At 50.0% G+C, this 24,474-nt stretch overlaps 2 protein-coding genes across 6 annotated transcripts in view; one reads left to right on the top strand and one right to left on the bottom strand.

The window, feature by feature from the left end:
- LOC144615267 (leucine-rich repeat-containing protein 37A2-like) overlaps nt 1–24,474 on the top strand; it is a 344,316-nt gene that overhangs the window by 169,632 nt on the left and 150,210 nt on the right. The window lies entirely within an intron of this gene.
- On the bottom strand, nt 110–20,840 carry LOC144615342 (pleckstrin homology domain-containing family M member 1-like). 5 transcript variants are annotated; one of them, XM_081794698.1, is made up of 8 exons: nt 20,704–20,839; nt 18,132–18,344; nt 14,886–14,974; nt 11,137–11,384; nt 8,776–9,402; nt 2,653–2,879; nt 1,565–1,723; nt 110–719 (listed from the first exon to the last, which is right to left on the bottom strand). In XM_081794698.1, exons 3-8 carry the CDS (start codon nt 14,931–14,933, stop codon nt 595–597), a joined length of 1,434 nt encoding a protein of 477 aa, XP_081650824.1. In that variant the 5' UTR covers nt 14,934–14,974; nt 18,132–18,344; nt 20,704–20,839; the 3' UTR covers nt 110–594. The 5 variants fall into 5 exon arrangements, with proteins under 5 accessions (XP_081650824.1, XP_081650825.1, XP_078298389.1 ...); XM_081794699.1 differs by lacking the exon at nt 20,704–20,839 and adding an exon at nt 19,735–20,408; XM_078442264.2 differs by having other exon boundaries at nt 112–697; nt 20,704–20,837.

Below are 24,474 nucleotides of genomic sequence, written 5' to 3'. Positions count from 1 at the left end.
TATTTATTTTGAGGGGGGGGGGAGGGGAAGAGAGAGAGGGAGAGAGAGAATCCCAAGCAGGCTCCATCCTGTCAGCACAGAGCCAGACAAGGGGCTCGAGTCAATCAGATTCTCTATCCCAGCCCCTTGGACTCTGGGGCTGAGACTAGCCAGTCTCCGTGACTGCTCAGAACATTAGCCCGTTAACTTGGGGGCAGCCACAGTCTGTCCTCTGGAATGGGGAGCAGAATATACTGCTCTACAAAGAAAGTAGTGAAGGAAATGCACGAGGAGGCAGAAACTTGTCAGGAAAGCCACACTGACAGTTCCCAGCTCCGCCTCCGTTCTCTTCCAGAGAAGAGACCCCTTGGGTAAGCTCGGTGAGACACCTTGTCCCCTCCGAAGCCATCTCCCTCAGCTAACTCAAGTTCCTTTGCTACTGTGTCCAAAACAGTTTTAATACAACATCAGAGAAAGACCCAGATCCCAAGTCTTGTAAGTCCCAGTTCCAAGCCCGCCGCTCTCCCACATTTTTCTAGATGGTTAGAAGGGGTGGAGTCCTTGCCTCCTGTCCCCTCCTGTCACTACATCCTTCTTGGGGCTCTGCCTGCTGACTTAGTCCCACAGTGACCTCCTCACCAGTTCTTCATTCCCCCTGCTCCAGACACAATCTTTTTCACACAGTTGATGGTTGAGAGAAGATCGGGGCTCAGCAGTTCTGAAGGGGAGACAGAGAATACCTGTGAGAACACAGAGGACAGTCCCAGAGACTGAGGCACACACCGGCTCTCCCCGCCCCCCGGGGGCTGAGTCCTTCCAGATTAGGCAAGGGCTCCCTCCCAGAGGCCCATGGAGATATCCCTACAATGGCTGCTAGAGGTCAAGGGTGGCTAGGGGTGGGGGCAGGAGGGGCAGGAGTAAATGTATGTTTACTACCACACATCCTAGCTAGGGTACATGCTGGTTCGCGCCACGTTTGAGGGTTTCTAGGGAAAGGAAATGTCAAAACAGGCAGCACAGAGGCCGAGGTAAACCTTGCCTAATGAGAGAGGCTCTTCAGGTGAAGAGTGCAGGGATGTTGATCAGAGTACGAAAGAGGGAGTAAGGGGCAAAGTCATGGACCTGTGGAGCCTCCACGAGTGGCTCTGAGGTGGGGAGTTTGCCCTTGGCCTCGAATCAATCAGGCCATTGACCAAAGTCAGGACTTGATGGTTAGAGCTGAGCCTTCAGGGCCACCAGTCTGGCATTCAGCACTGGTTCTATGAGCCTCAGTTTGCTCGTCTGTAAAGCGGGGATCATAATAGTTTCCACCGCATGAGAAGCTGGCATGTGAAGTGCTCAGCATACAACACACTCTCGCTAAATGTTGGCCGCTGCTGTCCTCTGTTACTGGGTGTGCAGAGCCTTTCTGGAGCCTGCACCCCGGAGAATCTCCTAACCGGAGGGGCATCGTAGCCACTAGTGAAATCCTCTGCTCAGCAAAGGCACTCCTGGGTGCATTCCCAGGCTTGGAGTGGGACGAGAAGTCCTGTGAGTAGACCCCACTCATCCTCTCCCCTCTCCCACCCTGAGACCCCGGCCAGACCTTTGCAGTCCTCGTGGCAAATGTTTTCCGAGTGACTCTTGTGATCATTGCACCAATAGTGGCTGTTGATCTGGAAGACGCCATAGTCGAAGCTGCCGTCTGCATTTTCATTTACCTTTGATAGGTTGAAGTTGCTCTCCACAAAAGCCAGGCACAGCCCTTAGAACAGGGAGAAGAAGGTTTTTAGAGGGCTCTGAACTGAGGGACAAAGGACACGGAGGAGAAAGGGAGACGGGGAAGCAGAAGAAAGGAACAAGGCCTAAGAGGCTAGACGGGGCGAGCTGGCCGGAAACACCCATTAGCTTCTCTCCTCGCCCTTCGGTCCATCCACCTGCCCCTCAGTACAACCGCTCATCATCCCGCTGTCCATCCGCATCTCCTGCACTTGATGATCGCCTACTGTGTGCCATGACCCGTGCAAAGCCCAGTGAGGGACATTCAGCTGGGGCAAAGGCAGCTGGTGCCTTCAGCAAGAACGAAGACGCACCCCTTAAAGGACCACAAGACAAGATAAAACGAGAAGGACGGCACAAGACAGGTGTGTGCAAAATCTGGGCAAAAGGAAGCTAGCCCCACCAGGGAGGAGGACGAAGCCTTTGCACTGCCTGCTCCCTCTGCCTGGAATGCTCTTCCCCAGACATTTGGGTGACCCGGTCCTTTGCCTCATTCAGTGCTGCTCAATGTCACCTCCTCAGAGAGGTATTCCTTGACTTCCCCTTCAAGGACAAGGTTACCTCTCACTCCCCTGGCTTTATTCTGCTGCATAACATTTATCACCACCAGGAAGTGCTTCATATGTTTGTGTGTTTGTTTGGGACTCGCCTCTCCCCCTAGAATGCGAACACTGTGAAGGAAGGGGCTTTGTTGATGTCTCTGTCCCCAGCCCCTAAAATAGTTCCCGGTACATAGTAAGTGCTCAGTTAATAATATTCAGTGGAAGGAATATAGAATGTTGGGAGGGGCTTCTCGGGGAGGGCTGCTTTTTGAACTTGGCTTCGAAAGATGAATGATGGAAAGATGGCCACATAGGAGGTGACCAGGAGCAGAAGAGGAATGGGGGGGCGGGAGTGTGAGAAAGCAGCACTCACAGTCACTCAGGGAGTAGCCCTCACACCTATCCAGATCCTCCTTGTGCAGCACTCTGGCCAAGTCACAGCGACTGATGAGCTTGGCCTCATTTATGGCAACGAGGCAGCTGACCAAGGACATGAGTAGCATCCTCATCATCTTCGGAGGGGAGAAGGTGCAGCTGAGGGCCTGTGGTCCCGAGGATCTCCCAGACGTGCTGCTGGTCTCCTCTGAGCACCTGAGGAATCTGGAGACAGCAGCCAAATGTCCCGGCTCACTCACGGCTCCCCGCCTGGCTATTTCTCTTTCCTCTCACCATTTTATACTTTCTTTTACTACAGAAACTTTCAAACATTTACAAAATAAGAGAGAATAATATCATGAATCTCCATGTAGCCACTGCCCAGCGTCAACAGTGAAAAACCGAGGCTGATCTCCTTTCATCTATAGGTTTTCTCCTGTTTTAGCCATTCTCACTCTTGTAAAGGACACCTGGCTATGGGCAGCATTTGGGTACAGGGGTGGGGAGTGAGGCTGGCAAAGGAGACTGATGAGCACTGGACTTTACTGGTACTTGCGTGTGTGGGTTTGAACATGTGCTCTCGTAGGAAGGGCCAGGCCACTGGGTGTTGGTCTGCCCTCAACCCCACGCTCCCAGACGCATGATATGTGACTTTTCCCAAGGGTATACCCTGCCATGTGCAATTCCTGAGAGGCTGTCTTATAAGCTCTACACCTTTGTTTCCACTCAAAACTGGGGTCACTCAAGTAAAAGTGACCTTGTTGAAGAAATAAACTTCACTTTCACACTCTGTGTGTGTGTGTGTGTGTGTGTAGGGGGAGGTGCAAGGGGCGGGGACTCTGGATTCACATCGCCTGCTTTCAAAGGTTGGGCTGCAGTGTGACCTTGGGCAATATACTTTACCTCTCCGGGCCTCATTTGTAAAAGGAAGATATGCCAGTACCCACTTACTAGGGTTGTCATGATGATTAAACGAAATGATAAATGCCTAAATCTTGGTTTTGCATTCCCCCCCAAAATAGGAAGCAAGACTTCTGGGACAAAGGTTGATTCCTAGGCTGGAGTTAGGAAAGAGTATAAAATAAGTCTGAATTATCTTGTGCTAGAAAGTAAGAAAGTGCTCAAAATATGGATTGGGGCACGTCAAATGGACATGAGAGCCAGCTCAGAGGGGCACCCGCTGGCCAAATCTGGAACACTTTCTTGGTAACAGCTTTATTGAGATAAAATTCACAGTACATAATTCACATACCGCACAATCACTTAATTTAAAGCGTGCAGCTCAATAGTGTGTTTGCAGAGCCGTGCGACTATGATCGCGGTCAATTTTAAAACATTTTCATCAACCCAACAGGAAACCCCATACCCATTAGCTGTCACTAATCCACCCCTCCTCCAACCCCTGCCCACCACAAGCCTACTTTCCATTTCTCTAGATTTACCTAACCTGGACACTGCACACAAATAGTCACACCATAGGTGGCCTTTGAGCCCGGCTTCTTTCGCTTAACGATGTTTTCAAGATTTATTCATGTTGTGGCAGCCACTGGGATCTCATTCCTTGTGATGAATCCTTCTTTTGTCTCTCTATTGATCGTTTTATAGACTTTTGGGCTACTTTGGGGCTATTATGAATGACGGTGCTGTGAACATTCACGCACAAGTGTTTGTGTGGACAAATGTTTTCATTCCTTCGGGCATATACGCCAAGGAATGGAACTGCTGAGCCATAGAGTAACTTCAAGTTTCAACTTTGGAGCAACTGCCTGACTTCAAAGTGGCTGTACCATTTTACATTGCCATCGGCTTTTCCACATCCTTACCAACACTGGTTACTTTAAAAAAAAAAAATTATAAAGTTTATTTAGTTATTTTGAGAGAGAGAGAGAGAGAGAGAGAGAGGGTGCACAAAAGCTAGGGAGGGGCAGAGAGAGAGGGAGAGAGGGAGAATCCCAAGCAGGCTCCTCACTGTCAACGCAGAGCCCAATGCGGGGCTTGAGCCCACAGACTGTGAGATCATGACCTGAGCTGATATCAAGAGGCTCAACTGACTGAGTCACCCAGGTGCCCCAACGCTTGTTTGTTTTTTTAATTCAATTTACTCTTTTTTTTTAAGTAGGTTCTGCCCATGACCCTGATGTTGAGAGTCACCATGCTCTATACCAATGGAGCCCACCAGCACCCCCCCCCACTAACACTTGCTATTAACTGTCTTTCTGATCAAAGCTCTCCTAATGGGTGCCAAGTCGTACACATGATGGTTTGGATCTGCATTTTCCTGGTGGCTAATGACGCTGAGCATCTTTCTATGTGCTCTTTGGCCATTTGCATATCTTTGGGGAAATTCAGTATTCAGATCTTTTGCCCATTTTCTAGTTGGGTTATTTGTCCTTCTTTATTGAGTTGTAAAAATTCTTTATCAGATGGGAATGCAAGCTGGTGCAGCCACTCTGGAAAACAGGATGGGGGTTCCTCAAAAAACTAAAAATAGAACTACCCTACAACCCAGCAATTGCACTACTAGGCATTTATCCACGGGATACAGGTGTGCTGTTTTGAAGGGACACATGCACCCCCATGTTTATAGCAGCACTATCAACAATAGCTGAAGTATGAAAAGAGCCCAAATGCCCATCGATGGATGAATGGATAAAGAAGGTGTGGTATATATATACAATGAAGTGTTACTCGGCAATCAAAAAGAATGAAATCTTGCCATTTGCAACTATGTGGATGGAACTGGAGGGTATTATGCTAAGTGAAATTAGTCAGAGAAAGACAAACATCATATGACTTCACTCATATGAGGACTTTAAGAGACAAAACAGATGAACATAAGGGAAGGGAAACAAAAATAATATAAAAACAGGGAGGGGGACAAAACAGAAGAGACTCATAAATATAGAGAGCAAACAGAGGGTTACTGGAGGGGGTGTGGGAGGGGGGATGGGCTAAATGGGTAAGGGGCACTAAGGAATCTACTCCTGAAATCATTGTTGCACTAGATGCTAACTAATTTGCATGTAACTCTTAACAAATAAAAAATAAAATTAAAAACAATAAATTAAAAAAAATAAAAAATAAAAAATTCTTTATCAGATACATGGCTTGCAAATATTTTCTCGCATTCTGTGGGTTGCCTTTCACTTTCTTGATGGTATTCTTAGAAACAAAAGAATTCAATGATGATGAAGACTGTTTTCTCTATCTTTTGTTGCTTACGCTTTTGGTATCGTAGCTACAGAATTAATACAGAATGGTTTCTAAGGTAGTCTGGGACAGTTTGGCCATCAACACAAATAAAGATAGTGACAGGGGAGCTTGGCCGGCTCAGTTGGTGGAGCGAGCGACTCTTGGTTTCAGGGTCATGAGTTAGCACCCCACCTTGGGCCTAGAGCGTTTTTGAAAAAAATAAGGATAGGGACAGATTATAATCTAGTGAAAGAGATAGGAATCCCTGAGTCCTTAATAGTAATAAATAGACAAACAGATACATAACGGGGATGGGGTTGGAGCTCTTCCTGACAATAAGATGGTGAGTGATAAACGTGGAGGTGGTCATGAGGTTGGAAAATCATCACTCTGCAGCCATCATAGATTAGTTTGGGCAAGAATCATCAATGGATATTAAATCTAAGGTGGTGGGAAGCTTGGTGAAGAACTGGATGGGGCACCTGGGCTGGCTCAGTCGGTTAAGCATCCAACTTCGGCTCAGGTCATGATCTCGTGGTTCATGGGTTCAGGCCCAGCATCGGGCTCTGTGCTGACAGCTTGGAGCCTGGAGCCTGCTTTGGGTTCTGTGTCTCCCTCTCTCTCTCCCCCTCTGCCGCTCACACTCTGTCTCTCTCTCTCTCTCTCAAAAATAAATAAACATTGGAAAAAAAAAACTATCAATGCCATGAAAACACAGAATGGGGCTATTTCTGTCACCGTGTGCATGTGTGTGTGTGTGGTGGGTGTGTGCATGCGTATCTTTCCCCTGAAAGCAGGTGTATGTTCCTGAGAGCAAAGGCCTAGGTTCCTCCACCCACAGGCTGCTGCTTGGGCAAGATGGCTGCCCTAATGGCCTTGTTTCCTCACAGATGTCTTCTAAGCTCACTCCGTACCAGCCCGACTCTTGATTTTGGCTTGGGTCATGATCTCACAGTTCCTGGGATCAAGCTCTGCATCACGCTCTGCACTGACAGCGAGGGGCCTGCTTGGGATTCTCTCTCTCTCCCCCCGCCTCTCTCTCTGCCCTTCCCCCACTCATGCTCGCTTGCTGTCTCTCTCTCTCTCTCTCAAAACAAGTAAATAAACTTGAAAAAAAAGTTTATCATGTTCTACCTATTAGATGAGCAAATATCCAAAAGTTTGATAATACCTTCTTTTTTTTTTTTTTTTTTTTTTTTTTTTTTTAATTTTTTTTTCAACGTTTTTTATTTATTTTTGGGACAGAGAGAGACAGAGCATGAACGGGAGAGGGGCAGAGAGAGAGGGAGACACAGAATCGGAAACAGGCTCCAGGCTCCGAGCCATCAGCCCAGAGCCTGACGCGGGGCTCGAACTCACAGACCGTGAGATCGTGACCTGGCTGAAGTCGGACGCTTAACCGACTGCGCCACCCAGGGGCCCCAATAATACCTTCTGCCTACAAGGCCGAGGGGGCACAGGTACATTCCTGACAGAGTGTAAACAGGCGATTATCTATGAAAATTGTAGATTCATTTATCCTTTGCCTCAGCAATTCTGTTTCTGGGACTTTACTGAACAGAGATAGTTGCATAGAATTAAAAGATCACATACACACGGTTATTTATAGAAAGAGTGAACTCCAGTGTCCAGGAAATACAGGGCTGGTCAAATAAACTAAGGTACATTCATACAATGGAAACACATGCCATGGGGGGAAAAAAAATTAAGAAACTGATATGAAGCTCCAAAACAAAAATTCTGATCTCTTCTAAGACAAGGTATCAAACAGTATATTTATAATAGCTTTGTGGGGATGGGGCAGAGATAAGAAATATAAAAGACATTTAAAAAGTCTATTACAGATCTATTAACAGATATTAACAGTTATTAACAGATCTATTCATATCTGTTAGATGCATTTAGAAACATCAGAAAAAGACATGTAAAGGGGGTGCCTGGGTGGCTCGGTCAGTTAAATGTCTGACTTCAGCCTAGCTCATGATCTCACGGTTCGTGAGTTCGAGCCCCACGTTGGGCTCTCTGCTGTCAGCACAGAATCTGCTTCAGATCCTCTGTCCCCCTTTCTCACTGCCCCTCCCCTGCTCATTCTCTCTCTCAAAAATAAATAAATAAACTTTAAAGAAAAGAAAAAGAAAGATGTAAGGAATTAATAATTATGGTTACAAAGGTGGAGAAGACGTTTCACTGTAGGTAGACTTTTTTTTCTTACCATAAAAATAAATCTATTAAAAAATGAGTGTTTAAAAAGGGCCTGAACGAAGAAGGCTCTGCTGGGGTGAGCATGGTACAACATAGAGAGATGGTGACTCACTACCTTGTACACCTGAGACTAATATAACACCGTGTGTCAGCAATACTCAAATAGAAAAAAGTTCTTTTAAAGAGACAGCTCTGCCCAGCGTCCCTTCTCTAGTCAAGTTCATTGCTCCCTGTGCTCTTCCTCCACTCACTCGCTTGGCCCCTTTTGTGCACCACCTCCTCCAGGCCTCATTCAGGGTCTGTGTCCTTCAGAGGCCTTCTGGGAGGTCGCAGCGGAGCACCCAGACGCGCTGGGCTTCACTGCGTCTTTTGGAAGTTGTATATCTAACTCCGAACCGTTGGTTTCCGCCCTAGAGGCAATAATATTTTACACGAAGCCTCAGAGAAATTAGGTAACTTGTCGAAGATCAGCCAGGGGCAGAGCTGGAGCCTGATTCAGCTCTGAGCCCTCCCTGAATCCATTCTCCTCGCTGCCCCATGTTGCCTCCAGTTACAAGTCCCGGCAACTCCAGTCCCTGAGGAAGAGCCACGATCCCCTTTTCCTTTATGCCCTTAGAGAGGTCAATGCTCAGTGACAGGCAATCACATGCTATAGGGAGGGAGAGAAAGAGGAAGAGGAGAAGGAAGGAAGGCAGGGGGAGGAGAGGAGTGGGGGAAGGACACTCACTCTTGCAGAGACGGGTCTGAATCATCGGCATTTGCTGTCCCCAGGTCGGAGTCGTAGGACATGGGCTCCTCGGAACGGTCTGGACTCTTGGAGCCATTCTCTTGGAGTAGGCAGCTATCAGAGTTTAGGCTGCAAGACAGCTGGGATGAACCGGCGGTGTCCAGGCTGAGGGAGGAGGCCGTGAGCTTCCGGTTCCGTCGGATCTTATGGCCTGAGTGCTGGACTTCGATGTCCTCCGAGCCTGAGGAATGGGAAATTGAATCCAGAGACTCTTTCCGCTGTAGTTCTGTCCCAGAGGTGGTGAGGGGGTCGAGCTCAGAGAGCGGGCAAAGCCCAGAGAGAGCCAGCGGGGTGAGCGTCCACTCGTTTAAGATGGCGGACTTGTAGGAGGGCTCGAAGGATAAGGACGTCAGTCCCTGCAGGAAGCTGAGGAGGAACTCGCCCTCCTCGGCGTCTCGAAGCAGGGCTGTGGGCTGATAGTACTCGCACAGGCGGGCGGGCTCCTGGAGGAGCAGCTTCAGGTAGCACTCCATCAGGCCGTCATTGAGGGCCAGCCTCAGCCAGGCCCGGCAGCGGCCCACGTCCGTGCTGACAAAGATCAGGTGCTCCAATTCCGAGACGATGTGCCTGGGGGTGGAGAGGACAGGCTTGTTTCAAGAAGTGAGTTCAGATCACAGAGGATCATTTTATCCACTGGTGAGCAGGAGCCAGTAATAACGACTGCAAGTATATACAGGCTTGGGAAAATATCTCAGATAGCAGTGTTCTACAGGGAATTGAGAAATATTTAGCTACAACTCCCCACTTTTTCAAGGTTACTGTCATGCAGGATAATTGCCATTTTAGTTTCAACTCCCCAGGCGCCCTTGACATCACCTGCTCATCCGGCATACATGTGATGAGCCCCTAAGTGCCAGGTCTTTGGAGCTGTGAAGATACAGGATACAGACATGGTCCTGCCCTCAGTCCAGGTTACTACCTTTCAAGGGCACACGGAAGTGAACCCTGTTGTCAGTAGAGCTGGGGTGGGGGGAAGGCAATCACTTCCAGGTTGCAGTAAGGACAATGCCTTAGGCAAGGCATTGCGGGATTAGGCATAGGGATTAGGCACAGGCAAGGCATTGAGCTGGGCCTTGAGCGATTTCAAGCCGCAAAGATGGAAGGGGAACCTCAGGCACCAAGGACTGACAGAGAAAAGGCACCAAGGGTAGGGAAGCAGCAGCTGTGTAACAGGAGTGGTGAGCACTCCCGTTACAGCACGGGGAGGAGGAGGAGTGGCTGATTGGGTTGCAAAGTCAGGTGATGCAGGGTCTTGAGCATCCAACCGGTGAGGCAAGGTGGGGCAAGGGTCCCCACACCTGGCTGTGCGTCAGAATCACCTGGGAACCTGGTCAGGATACAGATTCCGGGGCCCCAACGAAGTGAATGGAACTCCAGGCTAGCACTGGGGAGCCTGAGAGTTTTTACACCGGGAAATGACTTGACCGCAGTCGCGCAGACTTCTGGGTGGGCTGCTCGGGATAAGATCATGTACCCAACTCAGTTCCCGAACCCTTGGTCTGATGTAAATGCCCTTCCTCTGACCATCACAGTGCCCTGAGCACGTCTCGCCCATAGGAGTGCGTGCTCCACAGGGCTCAGGGAATGAGCTCGGGTTAGCTTAAGCTCAATAAATGTTGACCAGCTGCCTGACCTAAGGACAGACACAATGAGATAAGGGGGACAATCAGAAAGCCACTGCCACCTAGGAGTGAGGTAAGAACCTGAGATAGGGCGGTGGCAGTCAGCATGAAAAGGAAGATACAGACTGACAAGGCACCTTCAGGCTGAAGGTGGCATTTAATAGCCCTTAGAGGCAACGTGCCAGCAGCTGCTTGCTCCAAAGCCCAGGCAGTTAGGGCCAGGGCCGCAGAGGCAAACGTCCCAGGGTGGATATTCAGATGATCTGGATTCCACGTCTTTAAAAAATGCCATAGCCTGTTAGGATATAATACTTAGCATAGAGATGTTCAAACATTCCAAGGCAGGGTCAGCAAACCTCTTCTGTTAAGGGCCACTTAGTAAAGATTTTAGGCTTTGCAGGCCACACATTCTCTGTTCCAACTACCTAACTTTGCCACGGTGTGGCAAAAAGGCGGCTCCTGCTAAAGGCGACCAGCCAGGGGCCTGAGCAGCCCCAGGCCATTGCCTGTGCGCTGAGGGGCTCTTGAGGCTTGGTCTAACAATAACCCCTATCTCACCCATCTCCATTCTAGAACACAGAGCATCTCTGCTGCTTTCCCATATAGCTGTAGAGGGAGAGCCCAGGGTCACCCACACTGAAGCTCCTCCCCAAAGCAAAGCCTCCCCTGCTGATCTCACTTGTGGGTGACAGCTTTCAGGAGGGGCCAGAAGACAGGCTGAGGCAGAGGCTTCTGGTGGGCGCTCTTCTTCCTTTTCCCTCCGGCCTCGGCTCGGATGTGCTTGGCATGCAGGCCGTGGATAAATACGGCCTCCAGGGCACTGCACATGGTGTTGGCATCTCCGTCTTCGCTAGTGACCACTGTGTCCGAGGACACGTACTGCTTCTGCAACGCCTTCACAGATCCCACTAGCTTCTTCTTGATGACCTAGTCGGTGTCAGACATAACACAGGCCTTTAGAAGATCCTGCGGTGACCCCTGGAAGGTAAGTGCTTATCACCAAATACACGCACACCCACACACGTGCTCACGTCTACCTGTGGGTGTGTATACAGCAAAACTAGCACAAGCTAATCATAGAAAACAAAGATGGGCGCCTGGGTGGCTCAGTCGGTTGAGCGTCCGACTTCGGCTCAGGTCGTGATCTCACGGTTCATGGGTTCGAGCCCCACGTCGGGCTCTGTGCTGCCAGCTCAGAGCCTGGAGCCTGCTTTGGATTCTGTGCCTCCCTCTCTCTCTGCCCCTCCCCCACTTGCACACGCACGCACGCTCTCTCTTTCTCTCAAAAATAAATAAACGTTGGAAAAAATTTTAAAAAAAGAAAGAAAACAGAGACAAAGCATAGAGGAGAAAAGGAAAATTACGTACTTATACCACCCAGAGATAGTTATTTTTTTGCAAAGATATTTGTATATTTTTCTTTTGTTTTGCTTTTTAAACCGAACTTCAGTGATTTGATAGCCATAGAAATCTTGTGTTTAAATACCGGCTCCATCATAGTTACAGGTGTGGGAGCCTGGGTGATCCATCTAGGGCAGGGGTGAAGCTTTCCACCTTGTTTAGGGGTCTACGATTCCATGAAGAGGCAACAAGTGCCACTTTAGAACCATAAAAACACCAAGAAAACAGGAGCATGGTCCACATTAAGAAAGATCGTAGGGGGGCGCCTGGGTGGCGCAGTCGGTTAAGCATCCGACTTCAGCCAGGTCACGATCTCGCGGTCTGTGAGTTCGAGCCCCGCGTCGGGCTCTGGGCTGATGCCTCGGAGCCTGGAGCCTGTTTCCGATTCTGTGTCTCCCTCTCTCTCTGCCCCTCCCCCGTTCATGCTCTGTCTCTCTCTGTCCCAAAAATAAATAAAAAACGTTGAAAAAAAAAAAATTCAAAAAAAAAAAAAAGATCCTAGGGGCACCTGGGCGGCTCAGTCAGTTAAGCATCTGACTCTTGATTTCAGCTCAGGTCATGATCTCACGGTTTTTGAGTTTGAGCTCCGTATCTGGCTCTGTGCTGACAGTGTGGAGCCTGCTTGAGATTCTCTCTCTCTCTCTCTCTCTCTCTCTCTCTCTCTCTCTCTCTCTCCCTCTCTCTGCCCCTCCTCTGCTCATGCTCACTCTCCCTTTCAAAATAAATAAAATAAACGTTATTTATTTAAAAATATCTTTTTAATGTTTATTTTTGAGAGAGAGAGAGAGAGAGAGAGAGACAAAGTATGAGGAGGGGGGAGGGGCAGAGAGAGAGGAAGACACAGAATCCGAAGCAGGCTCCAGGCTCTGAGCTGTCAGCACAGAGCCTGATGCAGGGCTCAAACCCACGAGCCGTGAGATCATGACCTGAGCTGAAATAGGACGCTTAACTGACTGAGCCACCCAGGCGCCCCTAAAATAAATAAATAAACTTTAAAAAGAAAGAAAGAAAAAAGGAAAGATCCTTGACCTGGCAGTCAGAGGCAGATGTTAGTCTCAGCTCTGTTGGTCAACAGCTGGGTCACTACAGACATTTCACTTAACCTCACTGAGCTTAATTTCCTCATCTGTTAAACGGAACGAATACTTCCTGACCTACAGCACAGGAGTTGGGGGGCGGGGGGATTACTCTGAGGGCAGGACTTGCTTTTTTTTTTTCATTCTTGCATCCTCAACACTTGGCTTGGTTCCTGACACATGTAAGTATTCCGTTAAGGTCTGTTACATAAATCAATTATAAAATACATATATGTAAAATCCTTTGGAAAGATAAAGACAGTTCTGTCATAGTATAAGCATGTCAAAATTACCTATGTGTTTTGGAAAAGGATTGGGAGGGAATACAGAAAACCTGGTTTGAACTGTTAGCTGATAGGATTATGGATAAATATTTTACTGTTTTATTTTTATCTTAGCCCAAACAGTTCATGTTAATGTTCTTTGAAAAGTCGAATGTTCTTTTTTTTTTAAAAAAAAAAATTTTTTTTTTTAATGTTTATGTATTTTTGAGACAGAGAGAGACAGAGCATGAACGGGGGAGGGTCAGAGAGAGAGGGAGACACAGAATCTGAAACAGGCTCCAGGCTCTGAGCGGTCAGCACAGGGCCCGACGCGGGGCTCGAACTCACGGACCGTGAGATCATGACCTGAGCCGAAGTCGGACGCTCCATCAACTGAGCCACCCAGGAGCCCCTGTTTTTTTTTTTTTTTTTTTTCTTTATAACAGCTTTAATGAGACACAATTTACATTGCCTAAAATTCACTCATTTAAACTATACAGTTCAGTGATTTTTGGTATGTTCACAGAATAGTGAAACTACAGCCACTACCTAATTTTAGGACATTTTCATTGTCTCAAAAAGGAACACTGTGCCCATGAGCAGTCACTCCTCTCTAGTCCCCTCTCCCTCAACCCCTAGCAACTACTAATCTACTTTCTGTCTTTATGGATTTGCCAATTCTGGACATTTTGTGTAAATGAAGTCATACAGTATGCAGTCTTTTGATGTTAGACATCTTTTCATATGACTTATGGGTCATATACTTCTTTTATTGTTTGCTTATTTGACTGGAGAGAGAGAGAGAGAGAGAGAGAGAGAGGCAAAGAGAGAGGAGGACAGAGGATTCAAAGTGGGCTAGGGAGTGACAGCAGCAAACTCCCAAATCGTGAGATCATGACCTGAGCCAAATGGACGCTCAACCGTCTGAGGCACCCAGGCCACCCTAATGCCCTCTTTTCTTTTTTTTAATGTTTATTTATTTTTGAGAGACAGAGAGAGACAGCATGGGAGGGAGAGGGCAGAGAGAGAGAGGGAGACCCAGAATATGAAGCAGCCTCCAGGCACTGAGCTGGCAGCACAGAGCCCGATGCGGGCCTCCAGCCCATGAGCCGTGAGATCATGACCTGAGCCGAAGTCGGATGCTCAACCGACTGAGCCACCCAGCTGCCCCTTCTTTTAATGTTTACTTATTTTTGAGAGAGAGAGAGAGAGAGAGAGAGAGAGAGAGAGAGAGAGAGAGGGAGAGAGAATGTGCATACATGTATGTGCCTGTGGGGGAGGGGGCAGAGACAGAGCGGACCGAGGATCCAAAGCAGGCTCTGCTCTGACAGCAGAGAGCCCAATGCAGGGCTTGACCTCACAAACTGCAAGACCATGAGCCGCTTACGATCATGACGCTTAACCGTGTGAGCCACCCAGGCGCCCCATATGTATGACTTCCTTTGAGAAATCCTTGGTCTTCAGGCAGCCCCTATTAAAATCCGTTGTTTTTTATCAATTCCCATTCTATCACCAATAAGATGTTCTAGAAAGGGCAGGGTCTCCTCAGAGCCTGCTTCTGCTATAACTCTTTCTCAGCCCGAAGCCTCGCTTTCCAGACAGTACTCATTCATTTCAAAGTGAGGAAGACCAATGACATGGCTGTCCCGTGCCCCCTTCCCCACCCTTGAGCCTCTCCGACTGCCTACCGGGATGGCAGCCCGGGGGTCCAGTCCATTCTCCACCACCGAGAGCATTTCCGCTCACACTGCAGCTCCCTCGGAGAATCACATGACACCTGCAGAGACAGACGGCGCGGCCAGATGAGCAGGTTCCAGCTCACCACCCCCAGCCAATTCTCCCCCTCCCCCCAGCAGGCAGCGGGTCAGCCCATCTTCCTCAAACTGCAATGCAAAGGCCTCTGAATTCAAAAGTAAAAGCCAAGAGTGGATTTTAAGGAAGGAAACAAGGGAAGAGAAGAAATCTGAGGGCTCGAATCTCAGGAGGTGGGGAATCCTATGTGCCGTGGGTGGGTCCACCCTAATCAGGGCATGGAGAGGCCTCTGTATGCCACACCAAACGCTGGCACAAAAAAGCAGGGAATGAGGGGCCGATTTGGATACAGAACTAAGGGTGCGAGGGGGATGCTGCCGCTGGAGGTGCCAAGAGCCCACGTGGACCAGGAAGCAGGGGCTCACAATTCACATTCGGAGCCTCTGACTCCTGTGCCAGCCCGATGTCTGCCAGCTCGGCAGGGACAAGCACAACTGAAGGAAGTTTCCAAAGGGAGGGCCTCTTGCTACATAGCTGCTTCCCCTCCAGGCACGAGGGTCCAGCTGGAGCAGCACAGGGACACGCCTAAAGGGAAACAACACGGGTTCGAATCTCAATTTGCCACTAACCACTTAGGCATGCTAGGTGGGGCACCACGGCAGACGTCTCAAACGGAGGTTATGAATGTGGAAAACGCCCAGCACAGTGCCTGACGGTACTAAGGATAAATGGTATCTATTACCCCGGTTGGATGTGGCCAAGCCTTATAGGCAAAGGCCACTGTCTGAATGAGTCCGCTCAACTACCTGAAGTCAGTACACAGGTAAATCCCTCAGGGCACTGGCTTCCCCCCCACCCCCCCGGGGGTGGCTTAGGTGGGGGGGGGGGGGGGCTCAACCTGAGCCTCGGGGGGTGGCTGTTGGCTCGCCTGGACCGCCCCAGCCACTTGGACGGACCAGGATTGGGCAGGCACATTCCCATCTAAACAGATCTCTAGTGACCACGCTGCCGAGCATGGAGGGACACCAAAAAATAGGTCATCGCTGTCTCTGTTCTCAAAAACCTATGGCCCAAAGAAGTTATCAAATGGAGGCATGATGAATGGATTTTGTACTGTTTACACACATTGCTTCATTCATTCCTTGTAACCACCCTAGGCGAGCTCTTTTATTATCCAGATAAATCAAAGCTGACCCAGGTCAGGGAACTTCCCAAGATCCCAGGGCTGATCAGTGGCGGGCTCTACCACCTTCGGCCAGGATGACATCCACCCTTCTGGAAGAGGCGGGTGTGAGCTAGGGCTAAGGGGTGGCTGGGGAGGGGGCAGGGAAGTCTTGGGAGGAGGGCTCTCCAGCTGGGGGCCCAGGTGGCGGGATGCAAGGGAGCATCAGGGTTGAGTCTGGCAGGAAAGGTTTACAGGCGAACAGTGAGGCATGGAGAACGGCAGGGTGGCCCTAAATGATGAAAGACGCTCTGATTCAAGCCCTGGCCTCTGGATCCGGCAGAGGGTGAACAGGACCCAGCGCCGACCTTCCTAAGTAAGGACATGCAAAGGCAGATAGGTGTGTGGAGGACGGCCCCCACGAAACCAGCTCTGGTCAGCGCACAACAGACTGACAGGAGGAACACTAGCCCCTGGCCACAGCCCATCAGACTGTCTCTCCCTCCACCACTTTCCCAGCTCCTACCCACTGGGAATCCTCAGGACCCTTCGCTGGAGACCAGCTCCATGCTCTGGCCACCAGGGCACCGGGAGAAGGGGACATACTATAGAGTCGGTCCTGAAACCGTGCCTGATCCTAGAGGCTGGGTTTCTTCAAGGCTACCCTACGCAGCCCTGCAGGCCACGTTCAGGCTCGCTGGCTTTGAGACCCTGGCATCCAATCCCCTCTGGCAATTCCGGGGGCCTGCCCTTCTAGACAGAGCCTCAAGCCCTAAAACTGCCCTTCCCTCAGCCGGCCTCAAGGCTTGGGCCTCAGCAATCTGAAGAGGAAGACCATTGAGGCCTCATCAACTAATTCACTGAATATAATATTCACTGGAGGGAGGGAGGCTTATCATTAAGTGGGTGCTCTGGCCAAGTCAGGGTCTGCTGAAAAAACAAAGTAAACTGACACTGAGGTCAGAGCAGGGCCAGACAAGAGACAACTGTGACCTAAAACAGTGTCGGGAACGTCACAAAAGGACAACAGTGCAGAGAAACCTAGAAGAATTGCCACTTGACAATTCACAAAACAGAACTGAGACGTGGGGGTCAGGCCAAAGTTCCGGGCACATCTTTCCTTGCAGGAAGCCAAAGCTCCCTACATAGGCCTGTCGGTTCTAGAACGCCTCAGGAAGGCAGGAAATGGCTCAGAGGCAGGACCACGACCATCTACGATGTGAGATCTCTGGGCTCTGGGTCTCCTGACTGCTAGGTCAGCACTCCAGCAGGCTCCTTGGGTGAGCCAGACCCCCATCTACCATGCTATGGGACTGGTTTCACTTTCTATCTTCAGAGCTGTCTTCACTGACACCAAGAAGCAAACGAAAGAGGGGTGGGTCTTCAGGAGACCCAGAAGAAAGAGAGCAAGTAGAGAGTTCAAACATCCCTGATACAGTGGAGCAGAAAAGGTGAGTGCCGTGTGCCTTTAGGAAACTCTTAAGTCACCCTTCGTCTACCTCTGCCCCTCTGTATTGGTTCACTCTGGCACAGGATCTCATTCTCTATCCTCATTTAATTCTTAAAACAATCCTGTGAGAGAAGGATGAGTATCCCTCATTCACAGAAGAGAAAACTGAGGCTCAGTAGAAACATGCCTCAGGTGAGGGACAGAATTTTCTCATTCCAAGCTCTGTGCCTTTCGTCAGTTCATACTGTCCCAGGTCCTTGGTTCAAAGAGTTTCAGGCAAACTTATTATTCACAGACTCTTCAGAAGCTCCACCTTATCAAAGAAGGCCTAACACTGACAAGAAACAATCTTGCCCATCAGATCTGTGGCCCCAACTAGCTGACCACAGGTCCTTTCCATGGCAGCCAGGTTTCCGAGCTGTCCCTCCTCAAATGTTCCAACACACAGGAAGGAATCGTTGGGGTTGATTCTCTTCGTGATACTGCCTGGCCTTCTATAAACATCCAATTTCACTTCCTCCAGAGACTAAGGAAGAACGAAAAGAGGAGAAGGACTCAGATGAGACTTACATTAGAAGAAGAAATGGATAACCTGGCTTCACCACTTTCGAAACACTCCGTTCATCAGTAAACAGCAACCTCTTCTTCTTAGAGACTTCCCCGCCATCCGCGACAGCCTCGTCTCTACGGCCTGACTCCGATCCTGCACCTGGCTATGCACGACAACAGGCCGGTGTTTAAGCCCTCCAGCTGCTGTACCAGGTGATGAGTCAGGGTTTTCAGCTGGAAACAAATGACAAAGTTATCTTCTGATTCAGAAAGACAGCTGATACTTCAGACATGTGAGTGCTGAGTAAACAGCACCTCCTTCTACCTGAAGAAAGTTGGATTTCTAGACAAGAGCCCTGTGGGGGGTGGGATGGGTGTGGGGGGGGGGGGGAGTGGGTAGGGCGACAAAGCAACTGAATATCAGCTGGAGGGCAAGCAACTTCTAGCTCGTGATTCCCAGTCCAAAGGCTAGTGGGTGAGGCCAGAAATGTGAGGTCTAGGAACACTGGGTATCTTTCTTTCCTCCCTCCCTCCTTCCATCCAACAACACCCATCTCTCCCATATTCTTGTCCCAGATCCCTTAAGATTCTGGCAAGGACCAAACTCTGAGTGAATGAAAGCAGGACCTTTGCCTGACTCATTCACCATTGTCTTTCTAATGCTTCAAACAGTGCACGGCACACAGTGGTGCTCACAAAATACTTGCTGAATGAACAGATGAGTAAAATAAAAAGGCTCAGACCGTTTCAGACTGTAAGAAGTTGAGGTATACAACTTCTCAGTGGTGGGGTCACTGCAGAACTCCTTCCATTACACCAAGCTGCCAACAGGCTGAAACCCTTCAGAGATCACACCTTAACGGAAGGGGATATTGAAGGTAAAAGGACATCCGATTCTCAAAGGCGTGAGACTATAAATGCAAGCAAACACAAGGGGTCTTCTTTGGGGTCCTTTACAATGGCTGTCAAGTGGCCAATCCTTTGGAGTTTGGTCACCAGAACTTAGAGGGGATGTGCACCCCCAAATCCCAGGAGATTATAAATGTTAACCATGGAGCCTGGGTGCCTCAAGAATGTCTAGCTACTCTGAGATAACTTGACTCTCTGTGTTCATGGGTAATCAAAATGGTCAAAACTCAATGATCCAGCACCTGCAAAAAGAGGAAGCAATTCAACAGCCTCCACGGAGGCCTCGGCGTCCCCAGGATCCACTCATCTCTACTCTTCACAACATGTAACGTCACCTCTGGCACATTCGGTAGCGGGACTAATCTACAACCAGTTCTGGCCAGGAGGAGCACTGGGTGAGGGTCCTTTCTGAGCGGCAGGGCAATGCACATGGACATGATTCTGTGACCACAGCCAACCCCACACAGTGGAACCGCTTGAGTTTCTCCAGATCGTCACCCAAAAGGAAGTGATAAGCTTCCACTGCCCCAGCTGAATGAGTAGCTCCCTCACCTTCCAGGTATTTGGATGATACCTATCATTCCAGCAGCCAACGCGAGTAATGTAATATGGATGCCAGGAATACAATCCTTAAGGACAGGTACAGGGGGCCTGACATCCAGGAAAAGCACTTGACCCACGGGAGAAGGATCTCTACTCCTCCACACTTACTTACCATCTGAGGCCCTGCCTCAATTGAGGTGTTCGGCAAGTGCCTGGCTCTGAGAAAGCAGGTGGGGTTGGCAGGGGACTGCACTAGGTTCTCAGATCAAATGGGGACCACATCAAGGGAAGAGTGGGCACAGAGCTGGGATGAAGAGTTGAAATGGGGATAGGAAGACGTCAATCTAACAAGATTGGGTAGGGGTGGTGGGAACTAGGGCAGCAAGAGTTGGGGGGTGGTTTAGCAAAGACTCAGGAATGAAGTGTCCTCAGGCTGGCTGGGGATGGAAAGAAAGTATGCGGTGGGCTTGGAAGTTAGGGGTTGAGTGGGTGAGGGCAAGAAGATACATACAAGACTTGAGATAGGGCTGAGATCAGAGTTATCAAGAAGAGGGGGGTAAGCGCAATAGGGCATCTACTGTAGTGGTAGGTATTAAATGAGTGGGGGGAGGTGGGTGTTTTGGCTGAGCAGACCTTGGGGGGCTGAGCAGGGGGGCTGGGATAAGAAAGCTGAGCCTGAAAAGGGGTAAGCCAGAAAGACGGGGAGGGGGAGGGGGGGCTCGAGGAGGTTTGCGTGGAGCACTGGGATTGCCAAAGGGGTTGAGGGGTGAGAAGGAGATGCGTTAGAGGGAGGCGGAGGGAAGTGGCTGTCCTAGGGGTTGGAAGTGGGCTACCGTGGGGTCGAGTGTGGCTGCACTTACGCAAGACCAGTGGTGAAGGGGTGAGGGTAAGGGCTGGGCTCGGGTCACGGGTGGAGAAGAGGAAGGGGACGGGTCAGCACTGGCTGTTTGGGCTGAAGGCTCGGGTCCGAGTGGGGTAGGGTGCGGGGCTCAGGCCGGGCAGGGAAAAGGCTCTGAAGCAGGACAGTTTCAAAGCAACCAAGGGTTTGCGATCACGGACAGGGCTGGTGACCCATCGCCCGTTCTCGTCTCGGCCCCGCCGTCCCCTTCTCACCCTCCTCGCCCTCTGACCCCTAACTCACCAGAGGGAGCGGGGAGGGGGCGCGGGGCACTCCTGGCCACTGCAGCCCCTAAGCCTCCGACCAGGCGCTGCGGCCTCCGGGCCAGGGACAACAGGAAACGGCGCTCGCGGCGCCTGACGCCATCACGTTGGTTCGGCGTCCGGCCCCGCCCCCGGACCGCGGAGCCCAGCGCAGGGCCGGCGGAGCCTCGGGGCGGGGCCAGCGCTCAGGAAAGCCCAAGTTCCCAGCTCCAGAGCAGGTGAGTGATCTGGGAGGCTGGGGACTCTGCGACCCGAGATGCGCACGAAGAGGCGAGGCCACCAGGCTAGCCCACCAGTGTCGGGCGGAACGTGTCCTACTGCCCGCCCCCAGCAGTGTCTGCGTCTCACTAGATCCCGGCCGCCTTCTGGGTTCACGACCTTGCCTGGGCACAGCACTATCTACCGTGCTGTCTACCGAGGCTGTCTGTTGGCCTCCTGCCCGGAAGGTTCCCACTTGTAAAATCGGACCAATAACGTCTACCCTAGTTTTGCCTCCCTGAGGGCATCAGTGCAGTTGGTGCTTCCCGCCTGGTGGTTCTCAGGACAAGCATACAGGTTTTGATCACCCCTATCACCAAGGGAGCACCTTTAGGTACCCGTCAGCCCCCAGGCATGAAGCTTAAGGTTCTGGTTATTCTCATCTAGCCAGGAAGTTGTTTGTTTCCTTTACTTGGTAGAGTTGACATTTCTCTTTCACATGGACCCAGAACAAAAGGTCAAGAGTGTGTGTTGGTGGGGGTGGGGACAGATGTCTTGTGCTTTGGACACTTCATACCTGCAGGCTCAGGTCAAGTGGGATCTTAGGGCCTGAGTGTGGGGTGAGTACTGGGGTGGAGAGGTACTGCTACCTGCAGGTCCAGGGGGACTTTGGGGGTGTCTACAGGGCTGGTCTGGGAACGGGACAGTTCTTGGAAGAAAGCTCCACTGATCTGGGCCAGGCTCTCCATCAGCCTTTCTGGGAAGGGGAGAAGAAGGGGTCCCAGTGCCTGTTTCCATTTATAAAACCAGCTGTTGGAGATGTGGCACCTGAGTGTGTGCGGGCTGCCTCTTCAATAATTCTGTCTCTAGGAGCGAGAACCACCTCTCCTCGATTTTAGACTAGATGAATCTGAGTACATTTAGTATGGTTAACAGTTGAACAGAAAGTTAGAAATAAGGACACGGAGGGACGCCTGGGTGGCTCGGTCGGTTAAGTGTCTGACTTCGGCTCAGGTCACAATCTCACAGTTGTGAGTTCCAGCCCTGCATTGGGCTCTGCGCTGACCGTGCAGAGCCTGCTTGGGATTCTCTCTCTCTCTCTCTCTCTCTCTCTCTCTCTCTCTGCCCCTCCCTCGCTTGTGCTCTCCCTCTCCAAAGTAAATAAACGTTAAAGATAAATAAATAAGGACACAGAAGCAAAGCATTATCTTAGCGTTAAACAACTTGGAAAGTAAGGAATTTACTGGGAAATCCAGTTTCCTGGGCAAAAGGATAGTGTTTCTGGTTATAATTATAGCACATCAAGAGCATCAGTGTCTTGATACAAGCATGCCCTCCCCCAGATGGAGCCAGCAACATTCCTCAGTTCTTCCAATGAATTTTTGCGCAGCCGCTGTCTGCAAAAGCTGTGGGAACCCCGCATGGTAATCTCTTATCTATCTTTTCAGGAGCCCCTGTCTCCTGGTCTTCTCTTACTTCTCAGGCCTCTCGGCCCCTCTGCAAAGTCTACGGGCTTGTCCTCCTCTCTCCATCTTACTCTGGCGCACATTTCCACCATTCGTGGGCCACGAGTCCACCAGGTAATCTGAGGCCGGAAAAAAAAATCTCCCATTACCCTGTTATTTGAGCAATAATAAAGGTACGTGCAAAGTGCCATGGTGCCAGGGAAGAGGCCTTGAAGGTTATCCTGGCGGAAGCAACTTTTATCTGAGCCTTCCGGGTGGACACAGGAAAGGGCAATGCCTGCGAAGAGACTGGTAGAGAAACGGCCGGTGGGTAGGAATGCAGACTGAGCTCAGGGGAGGGTGCACGGAGAGGTGGAGAGGAAGCTAGGAAGTAAGGCTAGAGTAAGGGGAGGGGCTTAGAATGGAAGGGGGAGATAAAGACAGATTGGGCAATGGGGAAAGGGAGGAGGCACAGACACAGCTGGAGGCCAGTGCAGGAAGGGCTCAGACGCTCACAAAGGCACTGGTCTGTCAGATTTCAAGCACTACGCATAGTCATTCAAAGCCAGGCAGGAGGACTGCAGGCATCTGAATTTCTCGGGGGTCTAAGGTGTAGATTCCTGAACCCCGCCCCTGCCCTGGAGAGTCACTCTGGGATGAGGTCCAAGTATTTAGCCTTGACCCAAACCTTTTCTGTCTCTTGCCCTACCACCCGTGGATCTGAAGGGTGAGAAAATGTGAGAATCTCTCCTTAACCTAGGAGCTGAAGGGCAAGGGATTTAACAGGTGTGGAAAATAGAGGCTCCTATTTGCCAGATAGGAATTTTGATTTATCCTTAGCAACCACCCTGAAGGTAAGCACCATTGTTATCCCCATGGCATAGATGATAAAACAGGCTTAAGAGAGGTTAAGGAACTTGGGGGCCCAAGGCCATACAACTCATAATTACTACAGGTGGGATCCTCACCCAGCTCTGATTCTAGCTGGAGAACTAGCATAATTCAGTGGCCGAGCAAGTGGGCTTTGGAGCCGGGAATGCTTAGGTTTGAATACCGGCTCTACCCCATACTGTTTTCTAGGCCTTCCCTAAGACAGCGCAGGGCCCAGCACAACCCAGCAAGTGTGGGCCTGAGACCACTGCCACAGTCAGTGGTTTTCATAGGCCCCTCGAGATGGCACCAGAGATAGAAACTTCTAAGTTTGATTGGTGGTTAGAAAAGAGAAGTAAATCACAACACGCTGAGGCCCCTCCGCCTCAGGCAGAGGGGCCAGAGTGTGTGACTTCCGGGAAGTTCCCCAAACTATCTGAGCCTCAGTTCCTCATCTGTAAATTGGGGAAAATATCAGTTGCCATGAGGATTAAATAAGATAATATCCTCAGGACGGTTTCTGGTCTGAAGTAAGCACTTGAGGATAACTAGCTATATTATTATTATTATTATTATTATTGTTACAGTTTTGGCTAATTCGTACCTACCCAGTTCAGTCAGATCTCCGTTTTCTAACTGGTCTTTGAGCACTGGAGTGAGAGCCTCTCTTGTTTGAACCCCAGATGTATGCTTACTTGGTCTCTGACCGAAATCATCTAAGCAGAACTAATGCCACCATTTCTTTTGAAACCGGAATAGGTAATGTTCTCATGGCTTCTGTTGCAGGAAGCTGGTTCTTCCCACTCTCTTTAAAAAATGGATTTAAAGGGTTCGTAAAAATTATGTGTCAATTCTATCTCAATAAAGTTGGACACAAATACAGCTTTGAGGTGCCGTTGACAAAAGAATGGACTCTTTAAGCCTCCCAAATGTTATCACACATAGTTTACAGTTCAAATAGTACGAAATGAAGTGGTGAGGAAACAGAATGACCCGCAGCAGCTTCTTGCCTCGACCATCCCCACCCTCCTGGGCCAGCTCGCCAGTCCTCGGTCCTCCTTACCTCTCGCTGGATCTTCTGGTGCTTATCTCCACCTATCTTGTGTTTCTAGCTCTTAATTCTTCCATTTAAAAGAGTTTTTTAATTTTTTTTTTTTTTTGAAAGAGAGAGAAGGAGAGAGAGAATCCCAAGCAGGCTCTGCGCTGTCAACACAAAGTCCGATGCGGGGCTCGAACCC

Source organism: Panthera onca (genome assembly GCF_046562875.1).
Source record: "Panthera onca isolate mPanOnc1 chromosome E1 unlocalized genomic scaffold, mPanOnc1 haplotype 2 h2.Chr16_ul_1, whole genome shotgun sequence".
NCBI lineage: Eukaryota > Metazoa > Chordata > Mammalia > Carnivora > Felidae > Panthera > Panthera onca.
Note: the sequence above shows the minus strand (reverse complement) of the source record. Positions and strands in the feature narration are given on the sequence as shown.